The following is a 24,467-nucleotide window of genomic DNA, read 5'->3' as shown; positions in this document are numbered from 1 at the left end:
TTGCACTGTTGGGTCAGGAAATGGCATCCGTTTTTTTTTTGTTTTTTTTTTTTTTTTTTTTTTCAATCAGGTTTTTATGCTAAGTTAATTTGAAAAAATAAAATCAGATCTTCTGACAAATATCGATTATATTTTTGTGGCTTTATTAGCTGATTTTTGTCAACACATATCATATTAAATATGTTTTTTAAAAGAAAAAAAATGTTCTGTCAACAACATATATTAATTACCTGATAGAAACATCGATTACTGTAAACTGAACGATGGGTATTGATAAAAGGTAATTACATGTAAATTGCATGTTAATTCACAATTGTTCAAACTTCAGGGTTTGAACTTCCGTTTCTGCCAACTCCTGGAATTCTCAGTGGCAGGGAGGTCTCTCTTTAGATATCATGACTGTGCATCTTAATATTTGGTCTCCATCTCTTTCAGATTCTGATGGAATCTCTTCCTCTGCTTGTCACTCATTTAACCCAGGTTCCCAGGAAGCCAGTCCATATGTGAAAATAGGTAGTGACGCTCATGTTGCAGCCCAGGTTTCTGAAAGCAGCCAGCATGTTGTTGACAAGTTCTGTGTAGTTTCTGGCCTTATAGTTGCCAAGAAATTCTTCACTGCCATAGCAAATACCTTCCACGCTTCCAGTTCCATTTTGGTTATAGAGTTTTCAAACTCTGGATCTCTGATGAGCTGCCGGATCTGAGGACCGTCAAAGATACCAGCTTTTAACTTCTCCATCGTCCATCCTGGAAAAGCCTGGCACAAGTAAGTAAAGCAGTCATCATCCTTGTCCAGAGTTTTGGTGAACTGCTTGATTAAGTCAAGCTTGATGCGCAGCAGTGGGAAGAGTATTCTGTCTTTGTCCACCAAAGGGCCGTTGATGACGTCTGTTTCTTTGCAAGGCACCAATTCCTCCCACACAGGCCAGTCTTTCTTTGTGTATGCTGAGCACCAATGTTTTTTAAATTATGAGGTTTTATGACTTCAAACTGATCCCTTTTTGACATAATCACCCAGAAATATCAGACCTGAATACTTCTTGTTATTAAAATAATTATTTCCAATCAAAACATGGCATTTTACTTCCACCAACTTCTTTTAAAATGCTCCACACATGCATACATGTGAACAAAAATGTAAAAAAAAGGTATGTGGCCATAACTCAAAAACTTGACGAACAAAGCCAATAAGATTTTTGGATTCAGCACATCGAATTCCTTCTAAATCAGCTGAAAAAAAAAAACAAAAAAAAACGCAGACAACAAATTTGTTGTTGACCAGCGTTATTCAAGAGGACGACTCAACAAGTATATGTCTACATTAGATTTGTAGCATTCTCAGCACATTTACACAGGCACTCGCCAGGGGGCGTTTCAAACTTAAAATATCTCCCCTTTTTGTGATCTTAGAGGATGATACGATCCGTAATATAGAAAGTGACGCACTAGAAATTCAATCACTTTTTCTTCCGGTCTGACTGTCGATAATACCTAACTAGATTTGCTCTCTTTTCTTTGATCAGGTTACTGATGAAGACACTAACTAACACATGCATGCTTACACACACACACACACACGAACACACACACACACACGAACACACACACGAACAAACACACACACACACGAACAAACACACAAACACACACGAACACACGAACAAACACACACACACATACACACTGTTTCTCTCAACTTCCTTCTCAAGCTTTGTTGTGCACGTTCGCATGAACACAATTTCAAAACGATCCCTGTCATGTTCACAAAGGAGTTGTGTTCACAAGAACAACTGTACATGCTTGTATTGAACATATGTATATAGAGGGACTGGCATTATCAAGCATTGACCAAATTCCATCAAATTTCAAGGCAATTGTGCGGTATATTATTTAATTGGAATTCATTATTAAGATGAGTATCATTTATTAATTTATTTATTGTGGACTGTTATCCTCATCTTTTTTAGTTGTTTCACAACGTTTTGGCCTTCGTCAGGTGGAGATTCGGAGTCCCTATCCCATCTGGCAAAGGCCAGAGGAATAGTTGGCCGAAACATTGTGAAACAACAATTAAACAGATGAGAATAATAGTCTGCAATAAATAAATTAATAAATTGTGCAGTAGTCGATAGGGAAGCAAATTCATGGTATTTTGTTTCACAAACAAAATGTTTTAGGAAATAAACTTTGTTCATGGAAGTTTTGTTTGGCTTTTGATACAGAACAAGAGATAGAAGAAATTATCAATATAAATTATTTTAAAAGAAATACAGTTGGGAAATCAGTCAAAAACGATTTATTTGTGACATATTTTTGTTAAAAAATAAATATTTAAGAAAAATGATAAGCATTTTTAAATTCCATAAATATTGGGTGATGAAGTAATAAGTTGGCAGACATCTTGTTTATTGGCACCGGATCCTTTATTATTTTACTCACAACCAATAATTAGGGAACTTAAAATGCTTATAATCTCTCTTAAATGTTAATTTCTTTTAAGCAAATACATCACAAATGAGTAAATCAATATATATATATATATATTTTTTTTTTTTTTTTTTTTTTTTAAATCTGTCTGTTCCCCGTTTGCTCCTGACTGAAATTTTGTATAAATTTTTGTTATGATAGTTATTAGCATTTAGTAAGAAAGTAGAGGCAAACGATGACGTAAATATGATAGTGACTTTATTCAGGAGAACACCAGGCCGGTAACGGTTATATCCAGTCCCAGACAAGCAGAGGTTAATATCATTTATGGTACTATAATATCCTCCCTATTTAGTTGTATGTGTATATTTGTTGTCTGTGTGCATGTGTTGTATGTTTTGTCTTTGATTTATAATATGTGATGGTGTTATGATCTATGAGATTAGATTAGTCTTTGTACTGTGATGGTGTTCTTATAGTTCTGGCCAATTTTATTTGGAGCGGGCCATATTTGCCGTTGTCTAGTGTAGGTTAGGTCTGGTGATATTGAATTTGGTGATTTCATCTCTAACATTAATTTCTTTTAGTCTATCCGTGTTTTGTATGGTGTCAGGTTCAGGGATATTAAAGTGAACCTTTGTTGTCACCAGAATTGGTAGGGTACGCCAATGGGTGCATTTGCAGTAGAGTCTTGTTCGATTGGACATTTCTACCAGGTAGTTTCGAAGATCTTTGTCATTCTTGATGATGGTCCCAGGATGTCATGTGTTGTTGAGTTTATTTAGTACTTGTACATACTGTCGTAGGTATAATGGTGGTAATTTCCTGGAGCCGCTATAATGGTCATGATGAGTGTTCATGCTTGCTGGTCTCTCACATAACTGTTCATGGTGTTCTTCCTTTCCTGGTTCTGATTGACATTTTGCTGTTTTTGACATAACCTGTGTTACGAGGGAGCATTTCTATAAAATAATAATAAAACAACATCAATAAAACAGTTTAAAATGTGTGCTAACGTATTCTAGGCAGTCCTAATGATCAAATCTCAAAAGTTTTTAATTCACGAGATAGTTTAAAGGCCAGAGTATAGTAATAGAAACTTTAGAAAGATTAGAAGATTTTAGAAGTATCTAGAAAGCCCCAGAGAGTTCTACAATAATCTAGAATGGGTTAAGATGCCATATAAATAAAAGTGGAGAGGGAAACAGATCAGTTATCAGCTTGTAACCGTTAAGATAACTCTGGTCTCTGATTCATGGATAAGTCCAGCCAAAAGAATCTAAAACACAAAAACCCACGGAAAGTTGCAGAAAATGCCCTCTGGACTAGTGATAAATACAATTTTGAAATATTCTCATTGACCAAACTTTTAAAAGAAAAACAAAAAGGAATCTTATTGTCATTAAATTTCGATACAAATCGAGTAGTCATCTGAATCTTGTCTTTTAGCGGTTCTTAACTTTGGCTACCTGCCTTCTCCTCTCGTAACCCTCCACTTCCTCATCCTAGTTTTCGACCTGAGTTTCAACAAGTCGTCTTTTCCTTTGTATTTGATAGAAGTAATCCAAAATAACTGTATCTTTTGTTAACCAACCTTTTTCGCTTGTTTTGTTATTGTTGTAAATATTTGTGAACAAACCTTTTTGTTTATTTTGTTATTGTTGAAAATAAAGGAAAATATCATTTTCTGAAAAACCATATTTCATATCGTCCATATTTTTGATTGTTACACCTTGGAACTTAACACCCGTAGCAGAGCAAGTTGGATGTCAATTCTCTCCATTTTTGCATTTTTTTCCTTTTATTGTTGATTTGATAAGTCTCACATATCTCTTTATGAAGCCATTGCTTCTGGTGTACTGAGGTGAGGTTGTGACATGCTTGATGCGCCAGGATTTGATGAAGCTTTGGAAAAACTGTCCAGTGTGCTGTGAACCATTATTTGCCATGATTTCATCTGCACGGCCAAAAAGCGAGGTATAATATTTAATTTTATCTGTCACTTGTTACTAGTGTTGTCATTTCATTGGCCATTGATTACTTTCAGTATTTGTTGATGGTGAGCAAGAATTGCTACTCATCAATCTTGAATATGTATGATCCAATGAACTTCCAAGGCTGAAGATGAGATGTCATGTGGGTAGCTGTGGTTTATGCCTGTGTGTTTATGGCAAAGTGTGCACGACTTGTACATGCTTTTTAATATCCTTGTTGGTATTTACCCAGTGAACACTTTCTCTTGCGAATCAGCATGTTTTCTTTATGCCTTGATGGGGAAGTGATAATTTTTATATTTAGTAAGAAAACAAAGTCGAACAATGGAGCAAGCATGATAACGACTTTATTCAGAAGAACACCATGCCAGCAATGGTTACATCCATTCCCAGACAAGCAGAGGTGAATATCATCGGCGGTTCTATAACAAATACAGTGTAACCCGGATATAAGGGTCTCGAATATAAGAAAATGGGATATAAGAGAGATTTTCTCTGGTCCCAAATTAAAGCCTGTCTTAATCTACAGTGTAACCCGGATATAAGTGTAACCCGGATATAAAAAAGCTATAAGGGTCGTAGAAGAAGTCTCATATCCGGGCTACACTGTATTATGTTATCTGTTCGGTGCACACTTAGAAATTAATAGGGATTAATAGGATTAATAGGGATTGGTCTGCATATTTACTCTAGACGTTTGACATAAAGTACTCATTCGAATTCAACAGGCTATAACTTTTGCCCGTTTTTAACGGACTAAAAAGTTTACTTTTAAACTAATTCCCCAGTTGTATTTCCTTAACGTCACCAATAGTAATGATCATTTTTTTTTAGTTTATTTGTATAACATAACCAGGTCGGAATCACACTCAGTCCAATGATGTCAAGTTTGTAATTGTATCTTGTGTAGTTTCTGGGTTTCTACCGAATACTCAAACACACACGTGCACACAAGCGAAAATCAAATAACGTTTCAAAATTTCCAACAGTTGGATTTTTTTTCACAAATTCTCTCTTTAAAAAAGACCGTTTAATAGCCACAGCCATATTTGGCTTTGTGTTTAATAAATGAAATTAGTAATTAACTTAATTAAGTAACGACTCCTGTTTTATACGCGGTAAAAACACGTGCATAGTAAAATACGTGGTTGGGGGAGTGAACAACCAGACGGATTTCCTACAGTGCGAAGAGAGGCGGGTGGGGGCGTTCCCTCGCGGACTCGATGATGATGACGTCACACCCAAACACGTTATGTTAAAGAAAAAAAAACAACAATCCATCCAGATTTTCTCTACTTAAGCAGGATTTTTTTTTTTTTTTTGTACCTGACTTTTTGTCCTCTTTCCCCCCACACCGAACGGAAACGAGAGAGAGAGAGAGAGAGAGAGAGAGAGAGAGAGAGAGAGAGAGAGAGAGAAAACAAGAAAGACAAACATCGATAGATAGAGAGCTAGAATACAAATATATAGAGATGAAAAGAGAGAGGGAGACCGTCAGTCAGTCGAACGGGCAGGCAGTTCATCGCTGACATTCAAAGAAGAATAAAATTACGGCGAAGAAATACATTTCTTTCTTTGAGCGATTGAAGAATCATAAGAGAGATGGACGTGGCAGCCACAGGAGGACAAGATGATACCGAAGATAACATTACAAAACAAACATATTGCCAGCTTTCTAAAGAGCAAGCCATCAAATTAAAGCAGGTAAGATAAAAGATTCTTGTTTATATTTTTCTATTTACGTTTATTTTCGTCATTCTACCAAAATTTCCATAATTGTCTCTTTTCTTTGCTTCTGTCTCTCACAACAATTTTCCCCCGAGAAGTACTGACGAGCGATCGCTGTAGTAAACAGCGCAATACCAAACACGTGAAAATATTCGGTTTGGTTTCTTTAATGGTTGCTTCTATTTTTATGTTCTCGTTCGCACTCCCCCACCTCCTTTGATCTTTGTCTAATGTTTTGACTATTATTCACTGTCTTCAGGGGGTTGTCCTGAACTTGTTTTTGACTGTGACCGTTGTTTACGCATATCAAAATATTTGTTTTATACAGACAATCCTCTACTTCCATGCCTGTTCTGCGTTTTAGTAATCAAACTGAATGAATGACTCTCAAAACAAACAGCACTAACAACAAATGATGATGATGATAATGATGACGATGATACTGCTGCTACATAAAATCATTAAATCTTTTCGATATAAACAAAATCAATGCAAATGTCACTTAATCGATGACGTGCACTTTCACTTGGCTATTTTTTTTAAATTGTTTTCGGTATGTGTAAGGAATTGGGCACCCAGAGGATTTCAGTTCTTATGAAGTCGGTTTGAGTTCCAAGTATTGGCGGAGAATCTCGAGTCAGACCCGGAAATGGCTGAAACAATTTACGATTGGAAAATGAAAAAAATAAAAGTATGTACTAAAAAAAAAACATGACGCTGAGCATGGGAAGGATTAGGTGTACTAGTGCACTTATTGATCCGTGCTAAAATAATGACGTTATTATTTAGAACGCCATTCTTAACATTGGGAGTGGGTGTTTTGTACCTATTCTGTACTTTTTCTTTAATCTTACAATTTGATAAAAACAGATATCATGAAACTTTAAAACTTGAAAATATTTTTAAAAATAGCGCGGATAATTAAGTGCACTAGCACCGGATTAGGGCTTTAAAAAATAGTCTCACAAAAGAAAAATAAATAAATAAAGCTAAAATATCACGGTAACATTTGTTGGAGAGTATTTATTGCGTAGTATTTCAGGTGTTTGTGTACTTTTGCCACCGCGTTATTTTTTAATAGTTTTTTTTTTCAGGTTAAATTCAAGCTTCAGGATATCTTTTTTATTATTAAATTGTTAGGTGGAAGCACAGAATGGTTACAAAACACCCTCCCCATGTTAAGAATGGCTTTCAAAATAATAACGTTATTATTTCAGCACGATGGCAAAAGTGCACAAGTACTGTATTTTATTTTTAAATCATTATCGACACTCAAAGCTGTAAGAGTCAATCCACAGCCATTTTTTTCTTGTTCACACATAGCACTCGAGTCTCGACACTAGTTGTTTTTCGAACCGAATAAACGTTTTAAAGTCAGTAAAAGCGTTAAAAACTTATCCAGCTAAGTAGAAGAGTGATTTATCTTGCCTTTGATATTTATTTATTTGGGAGGCGGGGGTCACCACATTTTCGTACCTCTATCTATTGTACCCCCCCTCAAAAAAAACTCTCAAAATACTTCTATAGAAATTTAACTTTTTTTTTCTTTTTTACTCTATTTAAAGTTTTATGTTTAGTTCGGCAAAAATCTGCTGAATTCGGTGTACAACAAGTAAAAAGAAAAAAAAGAAAAAGGTCTTTCAGATCGTAAACTGCTTCAACCATTTCCGGGGCTGACTAGGGAGTCTTCGTCAAAGTACTGAAATCTTTTGGATACCCATTTATTATTATAATAAGCGACGTTGAGCCTGGTCAGTACAAAAATGGGTGAACAGTTGGGAACTCCAGATCCAGATCCGCTTATCTCGGTATTGATTTCTGTCGGTTTGGGGCTTCTTCTTGGCACTGGACCCAAACAATACCCATTCAGGAAAGATTTGGGTAGGATTGCGCAACTCTTGCCTCACCATTATACGTGGAGTGGAGACCCTAGCAGAGGTGTCCATTGACTAAACGAAGGCATCATCATGCATTTTTAATGGCGATTTCTACACTGCTATCGCAATATAATATTTATTTATAAATATTATATTTATAAAATATTTATTATTAAATACTTTTTAAAGTCCTAATTATGTTTGTGTCCTGAAAACTGATCCAAAGGCAGCTTCCCTACAAGGGTTAAATTTAGAGAAGGTGTGTATTTTTACGAAGCCCACGAACAAGGTCGCTTATGAATGTGTGTGTGTGTATGGGAGGCGGGTATCCAATTTACGTTGGCCGTGATCCAGTTCGCTCATGCACATGCACCCAAAATGTCACTCTGAATTGGTGAAAAAAATAAGAATTACCCAGTCGGGAAGAGTGTTTACTGTTTCCCTCCTCCAATCGAGAACATTGATTACAGTTCGAAAGCAGGAAATTACTGAGTTTTGAATTTGAGTATTTCAGAAGATGTCTTATAAATTTTCTTTGCAAAACTGACTTTTATAATAACATTGAATATTCAGTTACATAGATTATTTATTATACGTGAAATAGGTTTCCACTTCATTACGCCAAACAACTTATTGGCGAAAATAGTTTTGAAGGTCCCTTAAAATTTTATTACAAAGTTAACGTTCCGAATCCAAATTTATTATTGAAAAATGTCAACGATGGATAATAGAATAGATGTGACAATATTGGCCGAAGATCAACAAAATTTTGGCCATGGTTCATCTGTTAATGTACAATACTACAGAGTTTACAGGGACGGTTTTAAATGCCATTTATAAGCAAGCCACGTGTCGCCGTAAATAGTGGTCAGTGATAATTGTTGAATGAAGAAAGAAAAATAAATAAATAAATAAATAATAATAATAATAATAAATAACAACTAGGACTGGGTGACAAAAGAAAATAACTGACATGGCACACACGCTATTAAAAATCAATTTATAGTCAAAGGACCGTTAAAAGTCAATTTTGCCCAACTTATTCTTAAGTCATGCGATTAAAACAAACAAACAAAAACTGATTAAAAGCGCATTAAAAGTCAGTCGAGAATTCGTTAAAAAAAATGGGTAAAACTTGCGGAGAATGCTCTGTTTTACGGTTGTTGTAAACATAGGACGGAAATTGAAATTTTGTTCCGTTTTAAATTCGTACATTTTTACATTGCGTCCAACTCCTCGTTCACATTTGACATGTCAAGTTTCGGGTATGCTGACAAGGTTTGGGGTGTCTATTCCCTTTCCGAAAGCCGTTCTTAACATGGGGAGGTTGGGATGTTTATTCGCGAAAACCTTTAAAAGTCGACATTTCCAATGTGAGTTGGACTGAAAATATCGAAAAAGTATACCAAATTGACTTTTTTTTTCCATTTAAAAATTAAATTATTTCGTTTTTGTTAATAAAAGTTTATTTTTATATATATATAAAAAATCTTTCGTTTTTTTATTTATAAAAGGTCTAGGGACTGCCAAAATTACCACAGAATTACTCCACCCTATATGTAACACGATGTAACTTTATTATAAATTAATATTATCAGTATAACTTTTGCACCATTTAAAAGAAGGACAAAATAAACCAGTAATAATTTTTTTAAATGTTTTTCATCAAACGAATTTAATAAATCTAGCAAAAATAAACTAATGGTGAAATTTTCGATACTTATCTATTTTAGAATGAAATTACATATAAAATGCAGTTTTCGTAAAATATACGAGGGGAAATATTTTTTTCGTGCGTGTTCCCCTTTTAACCTAACGGAAATATGTTGACAATAACGCAGTCCCCATCCTGCATAAGTTTCCAATTACCAATCCTGTCACGAGAGAATTCTGTTTTTAAATTATTTTTTCCATCAAATATTTTAGAGTGGGGGATCAATTTCCTATATAAATTTAACATAAAATGATCATCAATTTCTGATAATCACCAGTTTCCAGGCTGAATAGCACACAAGTGGTTTATTGGAAAAAGAGACATAAACATATTTATGAGGATGGAGTAAATAATGCTGTACAGAATAGCATACAAATGATTTTTGTTTTGCTTTTTACATTGATTTATAAAGAAATTGTTTTTAGTGTAGTTGAAACTAGTCTTTTGGTGGGTTCAAATTCATCAGGTTTTCCTGCATAGTATACATTGGCCAGGCTGTGCAGATGCCTTAAATTGTAACCTTAGTTTGAAAATAACATTTTTATATAAATGGTGGATGAGCATAGCACACTGTTTTAAAATAGTATAAGCCACAATGGACGCCCCCTCCCCTGGGGTAATCTTGCTCTTCATAGTATAGAAATACAATTCAAAATACCTTTTACCTCAGCTTATTGAATCTGATGATTTTATGTAATAAATTTCTTGGAGATAGTGCCGAGCACATTTAAAAAAAAAAAAATTTTTATTTCATTATTTACCGTGAAAATGTTAAAGTGAGTGTAAATACATTTTATATCTTAATGAACTAAAGTGAATTTCCCCTATTTTATTGACCATTATAGCTTTTCAGGCAAAACCTGCATATGATAATCATTCCTACGAGCCAATTAGTTCACTTCTATATTTTTCATCAAATGCTTGTTTCATTTCCTTTCAAAATTTCTTCAGAGTTGATAGCTTCTAATGCAGTCATCTACACAGATGATTGGAGGTATTTTCCTTCTCACACTAGTATCTACTCCTTCAGCCACCCATTTCACTGAGATTGTTCTTAATATGTTAATTCTTTAAGCCTAGCATCATATATTTCTGTTCTTTAACACTATCTTACCTACATGCAGAAAACTGACTTAAATATATTAATAATATATATTCAGGAATTATTTCTCTTGATTTATAGTCAAGTTATCATTCCTGGTAAGATAATCAAACTCTTCAATTAATAAAGTACAAAAAAGACTTGGGCATGCAAATTTTAAATGCAATATTGAGGCTTGAACTCTTTCTGGTGTGTACTCAAGCCAGTTCGTCCTCTCTGTATTTGTCACTTAATCAGCACACCCTTCTCACTTTGCACCTTTGAATAACTTTTGTAATAATGCTAACAGATAAAGAATAGTTTCATGTCCACATTCGTGTAATTTTTTCAAAACTTATTGATATATAAGCATGATTGGAATAATTATAAAGGATAGCTCAATGAAAAGGCCAGTTAACAAAATAAAAATCTTACATTCAAGTTACTTTAAATTGGTTAATATGTCTAAATCTGATTGAAATAATGATAAAGAACAGCTCAATAAAAAGTGAGGTAAGGTAAAGAAAAATTACTCTGGGAACTGGCAATGAATATTGAAAAATTGAAAAGTTTAAACTTATAAAAAATTTTATTTTATTGTGACTTATTTTCTATTTAAACTTCCACCATTACTTTATAGTAGAACCCCGGGATACGGCATTAAAAATTAGTAACAAAATACAGTACAGTATATAATAAACATGTATATAATCAAATAACACTAAAAATAATATTAAAATTCAATAATATTAAAAAGGCGGAGCAAATACCGTAACCATGGGCCAGAAAAACATTGTATTCCACATTGTAACCTGAAAAAAGCCTATCCTAGGGCCACCGTATCCCGAGGTTCTACTGCACTTGCTAATGAAAACAAATGATTTATTTTGCACTAATGGTGTGATGTCATATTTGTTTATCAGGTTGACAAGAAAGTTCTTGCGGTTTTTAACTTTTAAATTCAAATGAACATATCTCGGCTCGGTAGATGAGAGGTCTGGAAAGTATGGCGAATGAGACAGTTTCATAGCCCAATTCATTCAACTTCTGCATCGTCAGTTTAGCAACATGCGGTCGGGCATTATCATTGAGGAGAATTGGACCTTTATTATTTATTGTAAAAAAAAATAGTAACCCTCTCGAGAACCCCCCCTCCTCCCCCCAAAAAACCCTTGCTAGACATACAAGAATACGCGCGGCCGTTTTGTCTTATATACATATATATATATATATAGATGGTTGGTAAAAGGTGCAACGTCAGGAGAGTAGGAGGATTTCATAGCCACATACCTATGCTTTTGATTTGGCAACATATGCACTGCAAATCAGAATGTTGTTTTTCAGGAGGTTACCTTTGATGATCTTGTCCAGCCTCTTGATTTTGATAGCTTCTCTTAATTTCCTTGTGAAACATAATAGACTCCTGCAATTATGGTGCCCTTTGCCAGGAAATTTGTCATTAATACTCTGTCCTAGTCGCAGAAGACTGTCAACATAATCTTGTCAGCAGAGGGCTCCACCCTTGCCTCCTATAGAGGTGGTAAATCCAAGTGCTTCCACTGCATTGACTGCGCTTTTGTTTTTGGTTCATAGTGATGGACTTGGATTTCATCCCATGTAATCAGTCTTTTGAAAAACTTTGACTCCTCTCTAAATTTATCCTCAAGCACTCAAGATATTCTCGCTACTTAAAAAGTGTAAATAACCTGAGAATCCATCTGGCAGATACCTTATGCAAATGGTCATGAATGATAGTTTCCACAGATCCTGTATTAATCTTAACCTCTTGGACTATTTATCGAATAGTCACACATTGATCTTCCAAAATGGCAGCCTTAACTTGATTGACAGATGACTAATCAATGGCAGGTGTGTGTGTGGGGGGGGGGGGTATGACCAAGTCTCAGAGTTGTTTCCACAGATTTTCACCCATGTTCAGATTCATGATGCCAATGTTTTACAAGTTCATATGATGGGGCATTATTACCATATTTTTTCTTTCATTTCATCAAAAGTCTCCTGCGATGTGCATCCTTCCAAAACCAAATCAGGATCACTGTGTGACACTCAACAGACTCCATTTCACACCTGACTCGGTTAAAACGCCTGCAAATCAGAAACCACGATTCATCCAGAGCTGTCATTTGTCACATAACCCATAGAGATATAAGTCATTGCATCTGCAAAATTTCAGCTAGAACAGACAAGTGGAAGTGGGTCAAGGAGATTACTTATTAAACGCTACTCATAATTGATAAATATTCATTATAGGCATACATATTTAAGGAACAAAAACTTTTAGAATATAATCGACCAGCTGTATTTACTGGGTTGAGGGCATGGAGAAGAATAATTCAAAATATAGTGATGTTCATTTTTAAATATGATTTTAAAAAATTAATTTACTTTTCTATTGCTTTATTAATAAATGTTCGGTAAATAAAAATAATTCACTGCATATTCATCGAAATTATATGTAGCCAAGAAATGCAGACACAAGAGGTTTTTATACTTTTATTAATAACTAATCAATAATTGATTATCGTATATTTTTCCCCCTCATAATATCAAGTAATTTCTCTTTCATTTATTGTGCTGAATCATAAAAATGAAATGATTGTGTGGATCAAATTGGATTAAGGGAGCATAATGGTTTAAAGAACGCACGACATGCTTTGCGCCACCCGCACCTCCTCCCTAATTGCTGATTGCATTCAGAAATGGATTTAAAGCAGAATCTTTATAAATGCCCACTTTGCTGATTAATGCTGCTGCAGGAGATGAGGATGATGACCAGTCTTATAATTTGTTACAGACACAAAACAAATGCGGCAATGGTAAAGATGTGAGACTATTAATGTTGATGACCCCCCCCCCATCCCCACCTCGTCCCCAATGTTATGAAGCAAAGAGAAAAAAGTATAACAAAAAAAAATGAGGGCGTAAGTTCATCAGATGAGCGAAGGTATTGGAAATGGGGTTGGTGGAAAGAAAATAGATAGAAAGTTGTTCACCAAAGAACACAAAAGGAAGCTGAGGTGGGATTGTTGGTCAAGGTGCGGCGATGCTTGCGATAAAAAATGTTAATATATTTTAGAGTTCGTTTTAGGAGTGTCAATGAGTTTTACGACAGTTCACAATGTTTTTTTAGACAGTCTTGCATTTGCGCTGGTTGATGACACTTTAAGTTGAGGACAATTATGAGTTGGACACAATTGATGGCAGGTTGCAGCTTGGACAACATCGGTAAAGCTTTACAAGGTTGAGATGAATTGATGAACCGACTGACGAACATAGTCTCTACAGAAAAACTAAGATGCAGACGTTGGCATGTAGAGGATCGATGGTGTCACACACACACACACACCCATAGTGCAACTGATATTTGCAGAATATGTCAGCGTTTGTGTTTTATTTTTTATACTTATGAGCCAGTGCACCCCCTTGGCAATCGCCCATGTGTGAGAGACAACACAGCCAAAACGAGAAAAGAAGACAAGAGAGGTGAAAACAGAGTTGAGGTCAGCAGTTGTCGAGGGAGTGCACTTGGTCTTATCACAAAGAAAAATGACAAATTACTAGTTTATCAGATCATGCAGGTATACACGTATCGTGTTGTGTACTATATGAGTGATGTAGAAGTTGTCTTTGCGTACCATAATAAGTAAAAAGATGATTTCTGAGATGTGAAAAAGATAAAACAAGATTAACGTGTGTGTGTGTGTGTGTGTGTGTGTGTGTGTGTGTGTGTGTGTGTGTGTGTGTGATAAAATAATTTCTAGGGTCTGAGTTAAATACAAAAATCCATTTCAAAGTTTTTGTTTAATCCTTGTAGGAGCTTTTTCAAAAGTGGAACTGAAAACTGACAAAAAAAGAAGTAAATTTGTAATTTAGAGAAATATATATATATATGGTAATCAGTTCATAATAAATTTAAATGTGTAGGGAGAGAAGGTAAAAAAACAAATTAGTGATGGGACAATTCCAATATTTTTCTTGATTCAAAACTAAGTTCCTGATTCCAATGCAATTGCTGATTCTCTAAATATTTAAGTACAGAGTTGTTATTTCGCCCTGATTACCGTAAAAACGCATGCTAAATGTGGAGATATTTTTCTAAACTAAAAAATACAATCGTGGATGATCATCTATAAATTTTAGCTTTACTAGTAGTTAAAATAATAAATATTTCTTGATTTTATCATTATTACCAGCAAAGGAAAATTTAGCTTTTAATATGTTCAAATAAAAAAAGACAATTAAAACAATTGTGTTGGCATCGGAATATATGCACGCATTTTTCTGATTCCGATACCCCACAAATGGTCTGATTTTTCCGATTCCTGATTAATCGTCCCAACAATAATATATATAACCCCACACACACACTTTTGTGTTGAGTACTGTCATTAAATGATATCGCCTACTATTTACTTTGTGTAATGCAAAGTTCTTTGTAAATAAACAGAGCACTTTAAAAGTGGTGGTCACTGTTTATATAAAGATATCATAGATATCATTTACAAACCCCAATTTTGTAGCACAGTGATGTTGACCATCAACTACATTGTTGTAGATTCGATTCCTGGCTTGGGATAGATGCTAGTCTAACCACACTGAAGCGCTGTGATACAGTGTGTGTGTGTGTGTGTGTGTGTATTACACACGCACAAATCTGTTGTATTAGTAAGCAGAAAAGAATATAGAAGCAAAAAGGTGGTTCAAGTCAAACCCAATTAGAATGAAAAATGGACTATTCTAGGTTGGATTTCTTTGCTAGCCAAGGCAGCAAGATGGGCTACAAAAGCAGAAAGTGGGGAAAACTGATTCCCTGAGAGGGCACTCTGGTTGGATACAAAAATAGCCATGTACAAACCTGTCAGCATAACCCAGTAAGGGCACCTCAGTAGGACCATATCCTATCTTTCCTTTCAACGAACAACATGTGCATCTGCAACAACACTTTCCTGTGACATCTTCAACTCAATAAATTATTTAATTGTTATAAATTGATGCCAAGACTACTGCAAAGAAAGTGGGCTCCCTCTACAATGCTAGAAAATTACTCATACCAGAGAGTATCCTATATTTTTACAAAGTCACAATCTGTCCATGCATGGAGTATTGTTGCCACATTTGGGCTGGTGCATCTACCACTACTTTCTTCAATTTTAGTCAGGGTCCAAATAAAGAGTCTTAAATCTAATAAATACTGCACTATTAGCCAAGCTCCAACTTCTGTCCCCTCATCGCAATGTTGTATCCCTGTGTCTGGTTTACAATTACTTTAATAGAATGTATTCTGATGAACTTCTAGCACGTGGTCCCTCTTCATAAAAACTCCCGACTAACCTGATAAGTAGCAAAATTTCACCCCTTGACTGTTGAGGTCCCTAGAAAACGAAAAGCCTTATACTCTAATAGTTTCTTCTCTCAGACAGCTAGACTTTGGAATTTCCTCCCTGTTTCCTGCTCCTCTGACTAGACTAACCTGCAGAAGTTTAAATGTAATGTAAACAAGACATCTTGCTGCTCAACTCCCCATAGTCCTCTGTTAGACACGATCCCAAATAGTAGTTCCTTACATCCAAGTGGTAATATGACTTGTTTGGAGCGAAAAAGAGTAAAAAAAAAATAAAGTTATCTTTATGTTCTTATCTTATGTTCATTACATTTCATCTGTTGTTTGATCGTGCACGCCTTTTCCAGTTATTTGATTTCTTGTTAGTTGAAAGTTATGGTACATGAGATGACTATCACACATCTGTGTCACCTCTCCCATGCAATAACATGACGTTACTTTTAGGGACAAATGTTAGTGCTTGACAGTGTCAGATCTTCAATCATACATTTTTATCTCTGATCTTGCCTTGTAGTCGAATCCTAAATCTTTAAATTCAGTTCTCACCTTTTCTACTGTTGTGATACTATCAACGTCTCTCTCTCTCTCACACACACATACACACACACACACACTCCAAGTGTTAGGGAGTTAAAAAAAAAAAAAAGAGGGGAAAAATATAACAAAAGAAGAAATAAGTTTATGAACAAAACAATAGATAGGAAGTTGTTTACAAAGGAACAAAAAAGGAAGCTAATTAGAATTGTTTAGCAAGGTGTAGGAGTTATATTAGGACAAAGGACTGAACAATGGAGGTCAATATATTTTAGAGTTGGTTTTAGAAATAACCGAGTTTTGTGGCAGTTGAGGGTAGTTGCAAGTTTAACACAGTCCAAAGCAAGAGATGAGAGAATGGATTGATCAGCCTCGACAGTAGATGTAGATGTAAACCTTAACGTTCATAATGCAACTGATATGTGTTTTTTATGTTTTATTTTATTTTATATACTTCTACACCAGTGTGTGTGCCCCCTCGACGGCCGCCAATGTGAGAGATAAAGATATGGCCAGAAGCAAAAGACAAAAGAGACCACAGAAACAATGTTGTGGTCAACAGTTGTCGAGCAGGCACCACATGTTATTGCACCATCCGTCTGCTGACACTAAGGAAATGTAAAATCTTATTTGTCTTTCCTGCACTATTGTTCTTTTCTTTCTTCCGAAACTCGTGTGCCTTAGTCATGGTAGTATAACACTCTCGATTCATTTTATGTCAGTCCAAGTTCTCAAAAATCAAGGGGCCCCTTCTTGGGAGCTAACGCTAGATTTTTATATCAGATCCATAGATATTCGAATATTCCTTTAAAGTTCTCCTTTACATCACATCTCAAACGCTGAGTTAGTAAAGAAGTTGAGAGCATAATTTTCCTCTCTCCAATTGACCGTTTAAATGTTAAAGCATATCTTTCTTGTAATCCCTTGGTTTTACTGGATTCCAAGATAAGAATTCATCTTGTCTGGTGGATTATCCAGCTTTGTGCTGTTACTTTAGGTAACATTACTTGGAGAAGTTGCATCATTTCTTGTGGGTTATCCATACTGAGATCTTATTTGGGCCATGAATATGTGATTTTGAATATTTAGTAAGGGTTTACTTGTAGGGCAAAATCTCCTCCTGCCAGATTGACCTAACAAACCCACTGTACAGAGAAACCTTAGACAGTCTTTAGTAGGCAATGAAGTTCTTTTTTTTTTTTTCTTTTTTTTTTCTTCCTTTGAAGATTGTAACGTTGGGTATGGAGGAGCAAAACCAGCTGCCAACATTACCCTGCTTTTTATTGAAACCAACCGAGAGCTCATTTTAGTATCCTTGTTGTTCTCTTAAGTGCAATTGTCTGGATCTCTTTTGCACTTGGAACACCGGGAATTTAGTTAGGTAGGACTTCAGGTTCTTCTTCATAAGCCCTGTGGCACCTATAATAACTAGTATGATTGATATCTCCCTAAGATTCCAGTTTCTTTTCATATCCTTGATATTAGGTCCGTTTCTTCAGTTCAGCTCTGTTCAGATCTCCATCACTAGGGACACTCACTTCAATCAAGTTTGCCACTCTCTCTGCAGAATATGAGATCATGTGTGCAGAAAAGTATTTCCAAACACATACTTCACTAAAAGCCATAAAAACTAAGGTGTAAAATATTTACGTTGTTACAAAGATTGTTATTTGAGATATGTATGAATTTGTTATGTACACTAACAAGCATCCTCCACGTTGTCATTGTTGTCTCAACTTCACATAGATACTGCAGCTTATTTTCAATGTAGGGATTTTTAGACATTGAACAATTACAGGAACCATTGAGAGATGTATACTTTTAGATGTGGGCTATTGCATCAGAGAGAGATAGGCAGGTAGGGTCGCACTCTCTTTAGTTAACATCGTACAATCTCACTCCATCCCAAGAAACTTTGTGGTGACTGTCTTCTTTGAATATCCCCCATCAAAGAGTGTATTCCTTTTCTCCCAAACTCATGTGATACCCTCGCTTCAGTTTACTTATGGTCAGTATTTTGAACCCTAATCTATCAATCATTCTCTCCTGCCAATATTTTGTTTTTCCTTATGTAACAGTAGCTTATTTCCCAATTTATATCTCCTTTTTAAAGTACTTGGTTAGATCTCAAATATGATAGATATATAATTAAATTTACAAAGATAAATTAGAACCTATCAAGATAATAGAAAGTTTAATATACTAGATAGAGCAATTGAAAAACAAGGAAAATTGAGGACAAAACTAAAATTTTAATAAATTATGTTTATTAATCCATCAAAAAGTTCAAACAAGAAATTATAATACAGGAAAATCCTTAACTCATTGATTTTTTTTTTGATTTTTTTATTTTTTTTTTAAGATTATTTTCATCAAAGAATAAACATTAGTAAAAAAAAAAAAATAGCATAAATTTGAAAATATATAAAACTTTTGGTGAACTAAAAAGCATTTTAAATAGAATAAATAATTCTAACTAAAGCATCAATTAATTAATGAAATTGTGTTTCCTAAGGTCCAAAAGAAAGAATCTGGAATCTGAGGTGTAAATAAGGCATATTGAAATCCAAAAAGTCAGTTAAATTTGAAAATATCAAACAATTAATGGAAATACTCTTTATGATTCTAATTGAATAAACCAATCCGAGTTGTGAATATATATATATATATATATATATATATATATATATATATATATATATATATATATTATTTCCTTTTATAATATATACTAATCCTTATTTAAGAAGCTCAATGTAATTACAGAGCAATATTTTGAATAAATGACAAGATCATGATGTTGACCATCTTATAATTTATTCCTTTAATTCAGTTGACATTTACAATTCTTGACAGTAGATAAACAGATACTGTCAAGAATTGTAAATGTCAACTGAATCAAAGGAATAAATTATAAGATGGTCAACATCATGAAATTTGGAATATAGGCCTTTGTCATTTACTCACTATATATATATAATTTTCGGAATGTGAGAGATGATATAATTATTTCTACAGTCAAACAGTGTCGTAGCTCACATAAGCCAACGAACCCAACAAACCAAAATTCAAAGACTAGTTTCACCCTCATTTGAGCTCATCAGTTGAACACATCTGAACCCGAGATTTGAAACCCAAATCACTTGCATGTGAGATGAGCAACCATGCCACACACATAAAAAAAAAGTCTATGAACTAATACAGATCAAGCAAACCACAGCGAAATCTGATTATGGAATGTACCTACTTTGTCTCAAATATGATTATAGCCAATGTCTCACAAGTAGGATTTTTACACTTGCTAGAATGGTGTCCTCCAACGAGCTCACCTAGCGAGCAAATTAATATTAGAATTTTCATAATGTGAGAGATGATATAATTATTTTCACAGTTAAACATCGTCGCAGCTCACATATGCCATGAAAGCCAACAAACTCTAGTTTTGCTCTGATTTGGGCTCATCAGTTGAATGATACAAAAATAGAACACAAAACTGAATTCAAAAGTGACTCAAATTTATAAACTTTGGAGAGATCTTTTTGTTACATTTATTCCAAGGTCAATTCTGTCAAGGTCCCATCTAGTGATTAAATTAATCCAGAGATGTGTATATACATTTACATGATTAATGAGTTAAAGCTAATGTCTTCAATAAATATACAGTACAAATTGAAGCATAAAAATTAATGAAATGATTGAATTTGCCATTACTTTATCAGAGAAATGTGGATATATCATAAACAACAAAAAAGGGAAATCTATTATTGGGTATTCATGTTTGCTTATGCCCGACTCTCTCCAAAACTGGATTTTGGGAAATGGGTCAGGTTGGTACTGATCATTGTGGATCAGATAGTATAGTCTTTCTAAATTCATAAAACATTTACAAGAAGACTCTACATTGGCCAGGATTGAATGAGAAACTACATATCCTACTGCAACCAGCTCATGACCTCCTGTTACCTTCTTTTTTTCTTTCTTTTTTCTTTCTTTTTTTCTTTCTTTTTTCTTTTATTGCTTTCTTTTTAATTCTTGCTTTTTATATTTTTATAATATTCAATTTTTGAGTGTGGGCTTGAAGGATATACTCGACATTGATTGGTTGAAAAGAGGTGCTAGTAAAATGACATAATTTTGAAATAAATTTCACTAAATTTTATAACATTTAATTCTCTTCAGGAAAAACCTAACCCTAATGCGGCATTTCTCTGATATGCATGAAGAGCTTTGTGTACTCCAACTCATTAATATTTTCGTGGATATCAGGTGTGAACGTGTACCCCACGATAATGTTTTATGTTATGTTGAGCAACATCAAATACACTTAGTCAAGTACTTTGTACTTTCGTAACATTGTCGGGAAACCAACACATAGTTTACATTCGCAAAGTGGATAAAGAATAGAAAAGAACTTCAATTTGCTTTTTCTTTCTAACAATGACATTTATTTCCTCATTGTTATGGTTGTGAAATCACCCATGCCTCTATCTCGAACGTGCTCCATGTCTCTAACATGATCGTTCTTTCTCTTTTTTTAAAGTCTTTTTTATTTTCTTTACATCATTTTGCATGAATTTGTGCAAGTGCGTCTGTTAGTGTTACACTTTCAGAATATGTAATATGTATTATTTGGATTATTTGTATCACTGTTCTCATCTTGAGTGTTATTCTCACAACTTTTCAGATGATGTAACCTTCGACCTTCTTCAGGTGTCTTTTGTCAAACTCTGGAATCAATAGTCCAAATAATTGAAATTATATAAATTATAGATCCTCATTTAAAAAATTCCAGAACAAAATCTTTTTTTTTTTTTCCTTACGACCTTGTGTCAAATTGACCTTGTAACAAGGTAGATAAAGAATTAAAACATAAACCTCGGTTCACATAAACTTTGCAGATGTAAAGTTTCCCCAAAAAGATAAACGTAATTCTACAAAATAGACTTTCAAACCGACTTATCTAATCTTACATATGACATTGCTGCCATCAAAATAGGACGATTCATCGATTTTTCTTTATGTACTTAACGAATATATTAGAGAGAAGGATACAGTCCGCAGATGAGATGCTTCCAAAAGATTCTCAACATCTCATTCAAAGCCCACATTACAAATGAAGAAGTAAAGAACTCTCAAATAAGCAGTTGGGCCATAAACATCTATTGATCACTATGAAGATGGGAAAAGGAAGTGGTACGGCCACAACACCCGATCATCAGATTCTGCAAAGGACTGTATTAGAAGAAAGAAGGTGCAGCAGACAAAGAAAGAGGCGAGAAAACAACATCCGAAAGTGAACAGGGTAGGCATTGAGTAACATACTTATTAAAGCAGAAAATTAGAAGAGCTGGAGAAAACTGATTGGTAGATCATCTTTGCCATCCTAAAAGTTTAAATATGAGACATACTCTACAATGTAAAAATATGTAAAGATGTTTTTGTATTCAAACTAAAACTATTAACTTTGCTTTTTTTTTTCTCTCTCTCTCTCTCTCCCTCTCTCTCTCTGACTAGCTGGTAATCAGTAAAAGAAGTCTTCCTTTAAAGGTTGTTTGTAGGCAAAATGTTTACAGTAAAATAAAGTTATTAAAAAAACAATTTTGTTATTCTTGTTAATGCAACAACGATGATAACTGTAGCAAGAGAAATATAATAATCTATTTATAATATAATATTGAACATACCTTTTATCAAGATAGGATTTGATATAAAATATCTATTAGCTATATTATACTTCTACTAGCGGTGTGTATGAGGAGGGGTAAAGTAAAGAATAAGCGAATTAATAACCCTGTTTCAATAATTAAAAAAAAAAAACGATGTTAAACTTACCAAAAATCGGAAAAACCAAAACAGAAAAAAAACATTGAACAAATGTAAAACTTCTTTAAAAAAGAAATTGGAAAAACAAAAAGCAAAAATAAGGGAAAAAAATGATGAAGTCTGGGTTTCTTTGAACTTGTGGGCTGGCACTGAGTCCTGCTACCACACTCAAGGTCTGCCAGCAGCCACGTAATTGTATCAGGGGATCAACACGCTTTTCAGCACATCCAGGTACATTTTGGTATTGACTTTCAAGCCGACTTCGAAGATGTGAAGTCGCATGATGCGGCCCTCACTTGAAACAACACCAAAGACCATAACCATGGCCAAAAACTTTGTTTTCATCATCCTGGGCATGTCCCTGTTATTCATGGCAATCCAACGATGCATTTTTGGGATGCTGGCAATGGTCCTTTTGTTATAACTTGGATCGGTAGAGAGCATGAGTTGTACAGCAGCGCATCTCCGATCTTGGTCGTTGAACATTGTGTCACTTTCAGACATGATAAAAGGCTCCTATCGCACTTGGGATTTGTACAGAACTGGCCAGCTAGTACATGGTCTGCAACAAAATATTCAGTTTACATCAAACTGAAATGGAATCATATCGTCTTTTCTTTGGTGAAAAATTTATTGTTCTACACTGTAGTTATGAAAGCATAAAGTCATCTTTTAAAAAACGCTAAATAAAATGCAGTTAAAACATGCATCTTGTTATTACAGTATTTCATTTTAGAATTATATATCCATATATATATAAAAATGGAACGTCTCGTTTATTCAAAATCGATAAACTAGAAATTTACAATCTCGTTTTCTGTGAAATTTTATAACAGTGAATCTTTATCATCTAACTGTGTTTTTAAATATTAAAAAGTAAATATTACCTTATTAAAAAAAAAAACTTTTATCCGTCGGAAAATTTCCGATTTTATCCGAGTCGATTAGCGAATATACTTCTGATTTACCATTTTGAAATGACGAAACATAACGATTCTGACTATAATACACTTTTTTTTTTTTTTAAATCGTTAAAATAGTAGCACAGAAATAAAATAAAAATATTTTCAGTAAATGCAGAACTATTTTTAACCCTGCACCATGAGTTGATGACTTCCAATTTACAATATTTCAATATCTGTTTACAAACTTTTTTCCCCCGAAGGCCCGTCTCATGTTCGTATATAACAAAACATTTTTTTTTTGTAGATTTCGGTGTGCTAAAAACGAAACTGTAAACCATTTCCATCGCAAAAAGTACTTTACATGATATGAGGAATTTACTTTTCTGAAAACTTGGTGATCACATTTCTATGCAAATTTAACTTTACATGAGCACTCACTTTTTGGCCACCTGAGAGAGGGGGCATTTTCTTTCGTGTTTATTGCATATAAGGTTTTTTTGCCAAGGCCGTTTGGTATGCGAGTGCATATTTACCAGCCTTCGTTTATGCTCGCGCATAGCGTAAACGATGGCTAGGGCTGTGAAATGGAAAATAGTCCCAGAATCCAGGGGTTATTATCATGCAAAGGAAATCAAACAAAAATAAACACACAAAAAATGCTGCTCTCTCACGTGGCCACAAAGTGGGTGCTCATTCCAAGTTACATTTATATCGCAAAGTGATCACCCACTTTTCGAAAAAGTAATTTCTTCATATGAAAACTACTTTTTTTTTTTTGCGACAGAAACGGTCTGCAGATTCGTTTTCAGCACACCGAAATAAATCTACAAAGCATTATTTTCTTATATACGAACGTGGGACAGGCCTTAAAGTAAAATAATACCGGATTTTAGGGGGCAGATTGGCCGTTTAGTTGTACATATATCCTCACACCAGATAATCACTAAAAGGGACTCTTAAAAGTCGTCACCCGTATCGAGCAAAAGTTTGTTTACATATTTTACAACCTTTAAATGGGTAAA

General features: G+C 34.4%; 1 protein-coding gene across 1 annotated transcript in view; it reads left to right on the top strand.

Moving 5' to 3' along the window:
• Positions 1 to 5,587: 5,587 nt before the first annotated feature.
• The window catches only part of LOC145292629 (SEC14-like protein 2), a 73,844-nt gene continuing 54,964 nt past the window's right edge, over positions 5,588 to 24,467 (top strand). The window contains exon 1 of the mRNA XM_080138742.1: positions 5,588 to 6,125. Coding sequence (XP_079994868.1) covers positions 6,024 to 6,125 — 102 coding nt within the window. The 5' untranslated portion in view covers positions 5,588 to 6,023. The remainder of the gene's footprint in view (positions 6,126 to 24,467) is intronic.

This window comes from Euprymna scolopes, chromosome 2, assembly GCF_053919585.1.
Source record: "Euprymna scolopes isolate OS-2025 chromosome 2, ASM5391958v1, whole genome shotgun sequence".
NCBI classification, from domain to species: domain Eukaryota; kingdom Metazoa; phylum Mollusca; class Cephalopoda; order Sepiida; family Sepiolidae; genus Euprymna; species Euprymna scolopes.
Note: the sequence above shows the minus strand (reverse complement) of the source record. Positions and strands in the feature narration are given on the sequence as shown.